The sequence below is a fragment of the Berghia stephanieae genome, chromosome 8, assembly GCF_034508935.2.
Source record: "Berghia stephanieae isolate SIO BIC M18660-M18661 chromosome 8, UCSD_Bste_1.3, whole genome shotgun sequence".
NCBI classification, from domain to species: domain Eukaryota; kingdom Metazoa; phylum Mollusca; class Gastropoda; order Nudibranchia; family Aeolidiidae; genus Berghia; species Berghia stephanieae.
The window spans coordinates 39,906,756-39,920,236 of NC_088367.1; the positions used below are offsets into that span (position 1 = coordinate 39,906,756).

A 13,481-nucleotide genomic window follows, 5' to 3' on the forward strand; every position below is an offset into this window, starting at 1 on the left:
GACGTTATAATATTTCATCTTGGTTATTTTTTTTCTTCCAATTTTGAAAAGTAGCAAATATCTCTAGGAGTGAGTTAAATGATTTAGACAATTTTAGATAGTTGTTGCACGTTCAGACAAAAATAAATCTTTAATTCTTTAACCCTAAAACAAAGAGGGAAACATGCGGTGTTTGTTTGTTTGTTTGTTTTAAACCTTATATCATATATGTTTATATAATGCTCTGGCACCAACATTTCCATATCTTCAAAATTTTGTTAATTTCATAGTATTTTATTGTAGTTTAGATTGGAGCAAAAATTAAAAATAATAATAATAATAATCGTAGTACTCAGAATAATTCGCTGCAGAAGGCAGGAATGATAAACGTGACTTCCATATCACCAGCTTGTATTCTTCTTGTCTTTGAAGCAAGCATGCAAACAATTTAAACCTTCAGAAACAATGAGAGCGAGACGACTCACTCATCAAACCCGCCGAAAGAATTACATTAAAGACGAAATTGTGTTGTCTATTTTTAGACTTGATTTTATTTTCGTCACAGTCAGGGAACAACACATCTGCATGATATCAATTGCTGTTATTATTATTATTATTATTATTATTATTATTATTATTATTATTATTATTATTATTATTATTATTATTATTATCATTATTTACCCTGTTATACTATTGCCTGAGTCAAGAGCCCGGAATGCCAAGAATGTCTAGAACCTCAGAGCTACCTGAACCAGGAAATGCAGGTATAAGGCAATGGGGTTTTTGAGAAGGTGATGGGGGCTGGGGGGGGGGGGTGATGGATGATGATGGGATACTACAGTAGTTACTTTTCACCACCTACACCACCTTCTGTATCAGCTGTGCTGCTGACACCTGAGTGGTATAATGTGTTATAATATAATACCATGGGCACACTTTCAGAATTTTCCAAACCGCCTTTTGCAGTGTTAAAACATTAAAAAAAATTATCAGGAAAACTTTGAATTCAAATTAACTAAGACTTGTCAATAAATTAAGTAATCAAGGAGAAGGCACCTAACGGTGTGAAAGATAAAGATCTGAACAAGTGTGTATGGAAGGTGCCAGACAAAGCAAGAAAGAAAAATACAAGACCCCCCCCCCCCAAAAAAAAAAACAAAAAAAAACAAAAAACAAAACAAAACAAAACAAAACAAAAAACCATCCCTAAAAATCAGTCGACCTCGACTGGGGATCGAACCTCAGACCTTCTGATTACCGATCAGGCGCGCTAGCAACACATGTACGTCTGACCGGTAATCAGAAGGTCTGAGGTTCGACCCCCAGACGAGGTCGACTGATTTAAAGGGATGTTTTTATTTTGTCTTGTATTTTTCTTTCTTGCTTTGTCTGGCACTTTTCATACGAACTTGTTCAGATCTTTAGCTTAAGACTTGTCAACAAGTCTCAAACTTCTGTCTGACAGTTTGACAAATTGGCAGTCTCAGATTGTAGGATTTTTACAGAAAAACAAAAACAAAAACAAAAACAGAAGTTGGGATTCATTGGACCAGAATGTGACTCGTAGTTTCTATCTGGTATTATTATGTCGGGTTAAATTAATTAATCTAAATTAGGAAAATGAGGATAAAAATACCCCCCCCCCTTCTCTCTCTCTCTCTCTCTCTCTCTCTCTCTCTCTCTCTCTCTCCCTCTCCGCAAATAACGGCATATTTATTTATTTATTAAACTCAGTTTTAAAAATCCAAACGTTTAAGGCTACGCGTGCTTCTTATCATTATTAAAAGTGTGAACTGACAACCCAACTCGTTACCATCTTCACCCCCTTGAAAAACGTATCGGTTTTTGTAATCGAAAAAAAATCAACTAGACTAGGAAAAACATTGTTATTATAAAAAGTAAATTGTAAAACAACCCCCCCCCCCCAAAAAAAAAAAAAAAAAAAAAAAAAAAAAAAAAAAAAAAAAAAAAAAAAAAAAAAAAAAAAAAAAAACAACAACAAAAAAAAAATAAACACCAAACAAAAAAACAAAAACAAAAACAAAAAAACAACAACAAAACAAAACACCCCTTACAAATAAATTAAAAAAAAAAAATCGAAATCAAAAATAAGAGAAGCACCACTCTCCTTGGGGCCAATTAATTTTGGTCAATTTGGCAACGCCCGTGGCCATCTGGCAGTCCTGTTCACTACTCTCATCCTACATGATCATTGTGGCTGTTGAGATCCCTCCACGATATTTAATGAAACATGCCAATTTTTTTTTTTTGGGGGGGGGGGGGGGGTAAAATTCATAACTTATCTTATTTATATATCTATGCAAAATATTTACAGTAAAAATTCTTATATAGGTGAAAAGCCTAAAAGGACATACTGATTTTAATGATAGATTTCATTAAGGAAAGATACCTTTAAAAAAAATTACTTTTATATTTTTGTTGTTGAGGTTATTGCTGTTGTTCTAGTTGTTTTAGTAATAAAACAATGTACATACGAATAATTTTTTAAACCGAGAATAAACAATTTATTCAATTCATTTTTTAAAAAATGCTGTAAAGCGCTCAAAGCAAATACTTAATATTACAGTGGGTGTTATGCGATGTATATACAATCTCAATTTATTTATTTTTTATTTATTAAATTTCAGACTTACTTCACTCCGACATTATACCAGAAAGAGGCGACAGGTCGCATACAAATATTGATAATGAAGATGATGGAATAGTCTTCAACAGTCGTGACGTCACTTCCCTCGTAATGAAGCATAGTAACTTTGCAACTGGTTCTAAACTATTGGAACAATGGCGGACGCCCTCATGAAATACTTCTCCCACGAGCATAAAAGTGTACCAAGAGGAGAAAAACATTATAAATCTGATCATGTTTTGACTTTTATAATACATTCTGATCACATGACATGCGAAAAAGTTCTAGCCAGCATGAAGAAAAAAAAGTACAGATTTTCTTTGTTTAGAATCAAGCTGCTCGCCGTTGCTGGGCGACGTGACATCAGACTTTTGAATCCTATTCTTATGATAATGAGGAGGAGGAGAAGAGGGGGGAGAGGGGGGGGGGGAGAGGGGGACGGTGCGTTTCCTTACGTGAGTACAGCTTTGCACTGGCTACACCTGAAACAGGCGCGGTGGTAGACCCGTTTGTTCATCTCCAGCCTCTCCATGGCGTAGACCGTCTTGTCGCATGCCCCGCATTTCTCCACTTGAATGGCAGCCCTCATGCTTTTGCTGCGACCAACCTGATTGATTGTGGCATGCATTCGTTAGATTAAAAAAAAAAACACAGAGCGGGTTTTGACAGACAAGGTTATGGGGGAAACTTAAGATGGATAGGTAGGTAGGTAGGTAGATGGATGGATAGTCCGATCTATAAATTTATGAATAGATGGACCAACATGTGTACACATACTGATCATATAGAAAGACAAACAGATAGATAGATAGATACACAGATAGATAGATAGATAGAAAGATAGATATATAGATAAACAGATGAATGGACGAATGAGAGAGCGAGAGAGAGAGAGAGAGAGAGAGAGAGAGGGAGAGAGAGAGAGAGAGAGAGAGAGAGAGAGAGAGAGAGAGAGAGAGAGAGAGAGAGAGAGAGAGAAAAAGAGATTTATTCAATTTAAAAATAAATATAGCCGTAAATGTAATCACAATAATATAATAATAATGTTAGGATTTATTTAAAACGTTTTGTTATCACGTAAAAAGAAACAATCCCTTTCCTTATCATTACTATTATTATCAAAAGAAGTCATAATTTATGTAATATAATAAAGGGTCTTAATAAATATTTATACCAAAAAACCCCACAAAAAACCCCCCCCAAAAAAACCAACAAAAACAAAAAAAAAAAAAACAACAACCAATAGATGATATTATAAAAATTAATAAAAATTATAGAATCAATTAAAAAAATAAATAAATAAAATATGGATGTTTCAAATGTAAAAAAAGATTAAATTAAACTATCTCCTATTTTCAATTAATCATTAAGAATAATCAATACTTTAACACAAAGGTAAAGGCTGATTTGCCGTATGCAGACAAAACGCCATTTAAAAAAAACAACAACATTTATTTGGCCAGAAAACCCCCCACAAATTTATGTTATAACTATCAATTATCTAAAATGACTCCCACAAAATGTCAACATATTCTGAGACTTCACTAAAATGACTCCAAATTTGTTAAATATTTAGTCAGATGTTTGTTTTTGTTGTTGTTGTTTTTTTTTTTTTTTAATGTGGGGTTTTTTGTCGTTATGACAAGTTGACGATACTTTTAGTTGATTGATATTATATATTATAATATAAAGTATACGTTTTTTTTTCATGGCCAAAGGAGAAATCTTGCATTTCAGAATTTTTTAGGCAAGTTGGGGATCCTTTTAATCTATCAACATATTGTTACGAATAAACGTTTAATTTCTGGCCAAAATGTCATTTACAAAAAAGGCGTTTTTCCAATTTACGTCAGTTTGACTCGTTCCTGCTATATAATAATAATAATAGTACAGCCATGGTATTCAATCAACGCTAATGAAATGTGTATACGGGTTATCAAATTATAACGAATGTCATTTAATTATTATTACTACTACCCTATAATATTACGTTGTTAATAACTAGATTATAACGAGAAATAGATATCAATCTTGTCAGAGAAAAGAAATAACAATAATAATGATAATAATAACAATAATAATAATAAAATAATAATAATAATATAATAATAATAATAATAATAATAATAATGTTAATAGTAATAATAATAGTAACAATCACAAAAAGAAACGTATTGTTGAAAAAATTATGAAAACTATGAATAAAGAATCACAACTAGTTGGAAATTATTTATGGTTATAAGAAGTTATAATTACATTAAAGAAATAAAATCGCTAAATTAATTAATATAACAAATCACCAAACTATCATCAGAATGATTAAATTATTAATGAAGACGATTGAATAAATGAACAAAAGTAATAATAAAAAGGGCCGTGCAGACACGTTGTTACTCGTCGTCTCAATTCGGTGTTATGTGGGGGGGGGGGGGGGGGGCTGAACCAGATACTGAGAAACTGACATTTGACAAGTCAACGGTCGTATTCTGGTAAGACGTGGAATTAACCCTCTCCTTACCACCCATTTTCAGGATTTTCCCTATAACTTCACATCCAACTAAAACAAAAATATATTTTTTATCACTCAATCAAACACAATAGCAGGAAAGTTCTTGCCATACATAATTTCTTTAGCAAAACATCTACTCTACAACACACTGTTCGTTTTCTTTATGTTATGATGTACCTACAAGAGAAATTTGAATAAGAAAGAAAAATATTGTTTGTATCGTAACGAATGTGACGATTTTCCTATAGTTGGTAAGCAGCGGGTTTAACATTTGGCCAGAAAACTCGTCCTTCATATGGAGTCCAATTTTGTAATTTTTTGAAATTATTATTATTTTTTTTTTAAAAAGCTAAGTCATATGTTTATCATTAAGAGAAAACTGCAAAATTTTTTTTGGTCATTTATTTAGTGAGTTAAATAGGGAAAACACTTGCCTTCTTTGACTCATACTGAGTGTATTGAAACTTTTTCTTGTTGGTTCTAAGATGTCCAATAAATAGATTGCTTGTAAGTTTTTGATTGAATTTCATATTCTTCGCGAAGTCCCAGGTTTGAAAATTTTTTTTTGGACAAGATGAGGGTCATTTAAATCGATCAATATAATATAATAAGTTGAAGGACGAGTTTTCTGACCAAATTTTTAAATACGAGTCTTTTCCAGAGTACGGCAGTTAACTGAATAAGATCTAAATTATATGACATTTTATTTGAACTGATATCACGGCCCATTATGATATGTTATATCAAACTACATATCTACGATCCATTACACAACAGTTTTCTCTAGTTATTCTTAATCTGCTTAAATCGATTAACTAAGATTTGTCTAATATATTCAACCACAAGAGTAGAAGTAAAATTCTACTTTAGGGATAAGAAGAAGAACGGGGTTTTTCATCATTATTTTCACTTTAAATCAAATTTGAGAAATCTGGTCAGCCCGAGTTAACACCGAATTGAGGCGGTAGGTAACACGTGAAATGTTTCTCCAATGGATGGATGGATGGATGGATGGATGGGTGGATGGATGGGTGGATGGATGTATGGGTAGATGGATGGATGGATGGGTAGATGGATAGAATATGAATCGATGGATGAATAAATAAATGGATGGGTGGATAGATGAATGAATGGAATGGATGGATGGGTAGGTGGATATGTGAATAATGAAGTTATTGATGGATAAATGGATGGATGGATGATTGAAAAATAAAGATGATGGGTGGATTGATGATGGGTGGATTGACGATGGGTGGGTGAATGGGTGGGTGAATGGATGGATGGATGGATGAGTGGAAGGCTGTGTGGGTAGATGTGATAGTGATAGTAAGAGTTGTGAGAAAACATTCAAAAAAAAAAAAAAAAAAGCGTGCACGATGTTAATGAAAAAACTCAACATAGAATTATAAAGCAGATTAAACAAAATGACACAAAGCACGATTAATAGGGAATGAGATTAGCGGAAGAGTAGCGTCCCTTGATTGGACGTCACCCACAGTCTGTGACGTCACCGGCGGAAGCGAGGACGAGAGACGCATGCGCACAACCAACATGACGTTCTCTCTCTAATAACTTTTCCGCCGGTGACGTCACAGACTATGGGTGACGTCCAATCAAGGGACGCTAGTCTTCCGCTAATCTCATTCCCTATAATGAAGACATGAAAAGAGGTAGACAAAAATCTTAATCAAGCCAGTTGTAACATTGTATCTTATTTCGTCGTTGGATGAACAACAAATTAGAATGAAATGAAATTCGACTCGATCGGAACACAAATTAATGACAAAACACGAAAACAACAACGCCAAAGAGTTGAATTGTTTTGTTTTAAAATTGGTACCCGTTTTAAATATGGAATACCCTGTAGATTAGAGGGGAAAATAGTGTAAGAAATATTAATGTAAAAGAAAAGTTAACTTCCACCTGAAACGAGAAGTTTCATAAACGAACTATTAATTATATTTACTGATGAATCAAACAAGGAAGAAGAAAAAAATTATAATATTTAGAGGGAAATTAAGACATTTTAGACAATAAAAGTATTCAAATATTCTTCGTAATTTCAGACGTAGAGTCATTATTCTACCAAACTTGCCTCATTATTTTTATTTTAATTGTAGTTTTCATCGGGGTTTGGAGTACAATGTATTGAAATTTTGAGTATAATATCATTTTAACCATTTCAAAATCCATCTGCTATTTACGCCCGGAACACTCAATGTTAAAACATAGAAGTTGAGTCTGTATACAATGAGATATATGTATAATATTATGTAATGGAGGACGCTTGGCTGTATCACTGTATAAGGAAACATGAAGGATATTCGGAAAATGACACGATATTATATTTCAAGGCATCTTTCTTTCTTCATGAAAATAATTTTGTTCTGAATCTGCGCCGTTCATTAATTAAATAAGAATTGAATTGTCAAACTTATTTAACCACACGGGCAGAAGTAAAATTCTACTGGAGGAATAAGAAGAAGAAGAAGACCGGGATATTTCATTCATTATCATCAAAACGACGCGTTGGAGTAAATGAGTGGCAAAGAGTAAGAATATACGTCACGCTTCTAAATAATATATAAATGAAGGTTGATACCATTCATAACTTATAATAACTTTGATTCTGAAGAACGAGTAGCAACCGTGGAGATATATATATATATATATATATATATATATATATATATATATATATATATATAATATATATATTATATTATAGATCCTTATCATAAAAATGGACAGTGTGGGTCGAAATGTCTCAGTAATGTGGCTCAACTACAAGACCTGTTTAAAACAAAAACAAAAAACAACGCGACCTCCTGGAATAACTAAAGACAGGTTGTAAGACCTTGTCACGATTTAATCCGACAGAAAGAAAGTGTGGAACATCCAGAGATCAGAGGATGAAAGCCTTGACATTGGAAATGACCTAACGTTGTTGAAATCCCGAGGGTATAGCAAAAAGAACTAACTGTATTGGAAATGACATCTTTGTTTAAACCAATTGGGATAGCGATCAGAGAGGCTTTCTGTATTGGAAATGACATTTTACTTTAAACCAATTGGGATAGCGATTAGAGGCTTACTGTATTGGAAACGACATTTTACTTTAAACCAATTGGGATAGCGATTAGAGGCTTTCTGTATTGGAAATAACATTTTACTTTAAACCAAGTAGGATAGCGATCAGAGGGGCTGTCTGTATTGGAAATGACATTTTACTTTAAACCAAGTAGGATAGCCATAAGAAGATTACTGTATTGGAAATGACATCTATGTTTTAAACCCTTGAGATAGCGATCAGAAAGACGCAAATAACTGCACTGATAAATGAAATAAATTTTGTTTAAATTCTACGGAAGTCCCTTCCAGAGATAAAATACACGTGCAGCCACTGATAACCAGGAAGTTGGGAAAATCATAAATCACCATGTAAGGATATTGTAATGAGAAACCCTATCCAGAAACATGCAGGGACGCCTAACAATACAGAAATGGTGTTTGATGTGAAGAAAGCAAGCAAAGCAAGGATCGGATTATGCCAAGGTAAGCCGTTCAATTTACTTATGTCAGCATGCTCTTTTGTGGAAATTTGTTAGTATCTAAGTCACTAAAATATGTGTAAGCTATAAAAAGACGAAATCAGTGAGTACACAACACAAAGACAGACACAGTGGTGTGTCAGCGTCGATGTGTTATTTCAAAAAATTAGTAGTAGTCATTTGTTTCGACTAGGATGATGACATTTTATCGTCAACATAGCATCTCAAGCCACAGATGCAAACCGTCGTGAGGAACGTTGCGCCATAGTAAAATGATTTTTTTTAACAAAACGTAAAACACTCGATGAGGCGCCTGGCTTGATGGGAACTGGCTGTGCTGTCATTTGATTGCATGTTTCACAAGACATGTGTCAAACTAGCAGCCATCAATGAAGATGCAAAAATACGAACTAGAAGTAGAAAAATCCCCATACTGTGGGCGGCGCCCTTATTTTGTTGTTGTTGTATTTTTACAATTATATTTCAAAATTATACATTTAAGAGAGATACAGTAAGATTTAGAGGGTTTGTATTTCATTAGTAATAAAGCAAACAAGCCATCAATCAGGTTCGGAAAGACACACAGCCGTAGGATTAGTGCAAAGAGCTTCAAGCATCAAACAAGACAACAGCATGCCGACCGGAACTTTATAATACGGAGTTGTACAAATTAATAAATCAATTATGGTCGCATGGCCCCTGACTTGCTTACAAGCGGCGACGCCATCTTATGATGACGCCAGCGATCGCCGAGACTACAAACCTGGTCAGGGTCCTCAAACTTGAGTCGTGTCGCTTCCATGACGGGCTCTTCAGAATCGAAACTACTTCCGGTGGACTCGGATTCCTACAACACACAACACACAACACATTCAAGGCATGGCAGCAACAATGGCTAAACACAAACTTAGGCATAAAAGGAGGAGTTGTGAGTGTCTGTATATTTTGATTGGAGCTCTCCTATATTTTTTTTTTTACAAGACGTCTGATACTTAGGCGATGATAATGGTGTCATAACACGAATGACACTTTGAGACTGAAACTCGGGCCGTGTTAAAGACAATTTATTCACACTATTCCAAATGTAAATCAGTCAATATTTCTTTCCCATTAATGAAGTGCAAAAATGGACGTCTAATTAAAAAAATTTCTTTTATGTTTTAAAGTCTCTCTCTCTCTCTCTCTCTCTCTCTCTCTCTCTCTCTCTCTCTCTCTCTCTCTCTCTCTCTCTCTCTCTTTGAAAAATATAATCTGAGGCTCGACCAAAATAATAGACGCTCTCTCTCTCTGTCTCTCATATGGTAAAGAGGATTAAAACGCACAAGAAATTAGAATAAGGGCTGAGGAGAGAGGGGGAGGGGGGGGGGGGGGATGAGGCTTCATGTCAACACATTGGAGATCTATATAATAATATGATTGGAAAAAGAAATTGACTTAATGAGAATTGATTTTTATAAATATAGGATGTTTTAAGCCTTGAGATGTGTCAGTCCAAATCCACTTGAGGCAAACACCGTGCTGTGTTAATAATACTGACGACACATTCAAAAAAACAAAGGGGTTCTGAAGCATTGAGATGTAAGCATGATGAAGGGTTCAGGTATTTCTGATATGATGGGCATTGCCTATCTATCTATCTATCTCATGTTATTGTGAGTAGGTTGGTATGTATGCATTCCGTTACCACTGCCATGCAATGGGAGTCAAAGAATGAATGGATGAGGATGGATGGTCGCGGATAATGGTTGGCCGATGGTTGTGGTTGTGGTTGTGATGATGATGATGATGATGATGATGATGAAGGGGGTGGTGGTGATGGTGATGACGAGGATGATGATAATGATGATGGTAATAATGGTGATGACGAGGATGATAGTGATGATGATGATGATGATGATGATGATGATGATGATGAAGGGGGTGGTGGTGATGGTGATGACGAGGATGATGATAATGATGATGGTAATAATGGTGATGACGAGGATGATAGTGATGATGATGATGATGATGATGATGATAATGTCATTTCATTAACTTGACACGGTAGCAGCACGACTTAAGAGTTAAGATTCGTCAACACGAATAAATAATATTATTATGCGATTATTATTATTCCATACTAGGACCATAATTAATTCTCTTATTATTAATGCCAATGTATCCGCTACTATCGGCCTATCTATCGAATTACGACGTTTGTGCGCGTGCGTCAATGGCGGAAGAGGAAGAGAAGCAGAATGAGGAGGACGAAATAAGATCTTGAACGTGAATAAAAAATATATAAAGAATACTTGTGAAATGAAAAACAAAACGAAACAGTTATTTAGAAAGATTTGAACATGATGAAAACAATGGATAATAATAATATGTATGTATATATATATATATATATATATATATATATATATATATATATTATATATTATATTATATTTAATATATATATAATATATATATATATATATATGAAGAAAACGTTTAAAAGTTTTTGAAAATAGCAAAGGAAAATTAGACTTACGAAATACGAAATACGCTCACTTCACCGTTACATCATATAATATAGTTTAAGTTTGTGACTTCATCAAAAATATGAAAGTGAATGCATTTATAGAATGAATCAAAAAATACATATATATGAAAAAAAAACATAACAAAATCATTGTTATCCATAAGTCGTGTCTTGTTGATAATATAATATGTTATATCACAATAATAATAGTAATACTATAGAAGAATGTAAATGAATAAAATAACTTCCATTATCGCAAGTAAATAAAACCTGGATATTTATTTGTGGCAGATGCTGTGTCAGTGAAAAAGGCGTTGGTGAAGTGGGTTGAGGATGGGGAATGGGTGGGTAGGTGGGTGGGTGGATGGGTTGATGAAGTGACAAATCTTGGAGGTTCCAAGTGATTCTCGTCTTTAATTTAATACAATTCGGTCGTACTTTGGAAAAAAAACAAAACAAGATTTTAAAATTTGGCCAGAAAACTCGTTCTTCAAATATCGATCGATTTAATTGACCCTCATCTTGGAAAAAACAAAAAAAAAAAACAAACAAACAAACAACAAACACCAACCTTCAAGCCTGGGATTGCGCTAAGATGAGGGTCATTTAAATCGATCGGTATTTGAAGGATGAGTGTTCTGACCAAATTTTTAAATATGGGTTTTTCCAGAGTAGTTGTAATTGTAGTTCCGGTCTTATTTATTTATTTATTTATTTATTTTTTTTTTTTGTTATTGTTGTTGAATTTCTTTTGGAGAGACATTTGACGACTTGATGATATGACAATGAAAAACAAAGCTCGAATGCACACAACATGAACTAAAATTAAATACATTAAAAAAAAAAAAAAAAAATCAAAACAAAAAACAAAAAAACGAATTAAAATAAAACCCTCCACCATTTCCTGAAGTTGTAAGGGAGGTAAGCAACGCTACGACGAGAAATGGTGTGAGATTAGTGATAACGACGACGAAGACAACGATGATGATGACGACGACGACAATAATAAAAGCAAAGAAAACATCTGAAGATAGTGGTGGCGATGACGACAAAATAAAATAATAATAATAATAATAATAATAATATAATAATAATAATAATAATAATAAATAATAATAATAATAATAAAATAAACAATAACAATAATAATAATGGCGACAATATACAATAAACGACCGATAGTGTGAAAAATAGGGATACAAACACCAATGGCGTTAGACAATAATTTTTTTTTTTTTTTTTGGGGGGGGGGGGGGAGTGTTCAGTTGGAAGGGGAGGGGGTGGTGGCTGTGCAGTGATGTGTACCAACCTTCCTGAATGTCTTAGATTTAGGCTCCTGTGGTGACGGTGGCATTGGTGATTGGAATATAGAAGATGGGAGGAATGAGTTGAGGTGAAAAAAGATCACCGTTTATGATAGACTTTAATATATTAAGTAAAAAAGAAAAAGGTGAGCAAAAGGGAGAGATGGAGAGACGGGCCTTGAGACGTTGCAGTGTGCTTGTCTGTCTGAGTGTGTGTGTGTGTGTGTGTGTGTGTGAGAGAGAGAGAGAGAGAGAAAGAGAAAGAGAAAGAGAGAGAGAGAGAGAGAGAGAGAGAGAGAGAGAGAGAGAGAGAGAGAGAGAGAGAGAGAGAGAGTCCAAAGCGCACATTGTAAATATATTAATATTATGGGTACTATGAATGTAGTAATGTATGAATGTTATGAATAAAATGTAGTCCTTTTTTTCATTATGACTGTTCCATAAACCAACGAGAACACGAAATACGTGGTTTGAAACAATACCATAATATTGTTGTTAGTATTGGTGTTGTCAAACTGAAAGTAGGAAAATACGCACGTAATGTATTGCTTAACAAATTAAATATCATGGATCAGAAGAAAATCAAACAACATACACATTAATTTAATATATATATATATATATATATATATATATATATATATATATATATATATATATATATATATATATATATATATATATATAAACTCGAGGCCACGTATTAATCTATGTTTGAATAGAACATAAATGAACTCTGGCTGTGGAGAAAAGAGAAGAGGTTTTCATTACGGGTGTATGTCAATATTTGGCCATTGGAGTTGAATCATACCTTGGGGAATGAGAAATGGAGAACAATGGATATGATATTAACATATAAAAATGACTGGGAGTAACAAAAAAACCCCTCAAAAAATAGAAGAAAAAAATATGCAATCTAGGCATGGGAGTCTTAAATTCAGGTAAATCTCCTTCGTATCATGCTCAGAGAAAGAAAAAA

General features: G+C 33.7%; 1 protein-coding gene across 24 annotated transcripts in view; it reads right to left on the minus strand.

Annotated features, from left to right (window-relative positions):
- LOC144978668 (uncharacterized) overlaps positions 1-13,481 on the minus strand; it is a 187,977-nt gene that overhangs the window by 11,672 nt on the left and 162,824 nt on the right. For 11 of the 24 annotated variants that reach the window (XM_078925011.1, XM_078925018.1, XM_078925019.1 and 8 more), the window contains 3 exons: positions 12,508-12,534; positions 9,453-9,536; positions 3,085-3,236 (listed from right to left, as the gene is read on the minus strand). The exons of 6 other annotated variants lie outside the window; for them this stretch is intronic. In XM_078925011.1, coding sequence (XP_078781137.1) covers positions 3,085-3,236; positions 9,453-9,536; positions 12,508-12,534 — 263 coding nt within the window. The remainder of the gene's footprint in view (positions 1-3,084; positions 3,237-9,452; positions 9,537-12,507; positions 12,535-13,481) is intronic. 7 more of the 24 variants (XR_013646565.1, XR_013646566.1, XM_078925022.1 and 4 more) reach the window with 3 other exon arrangements.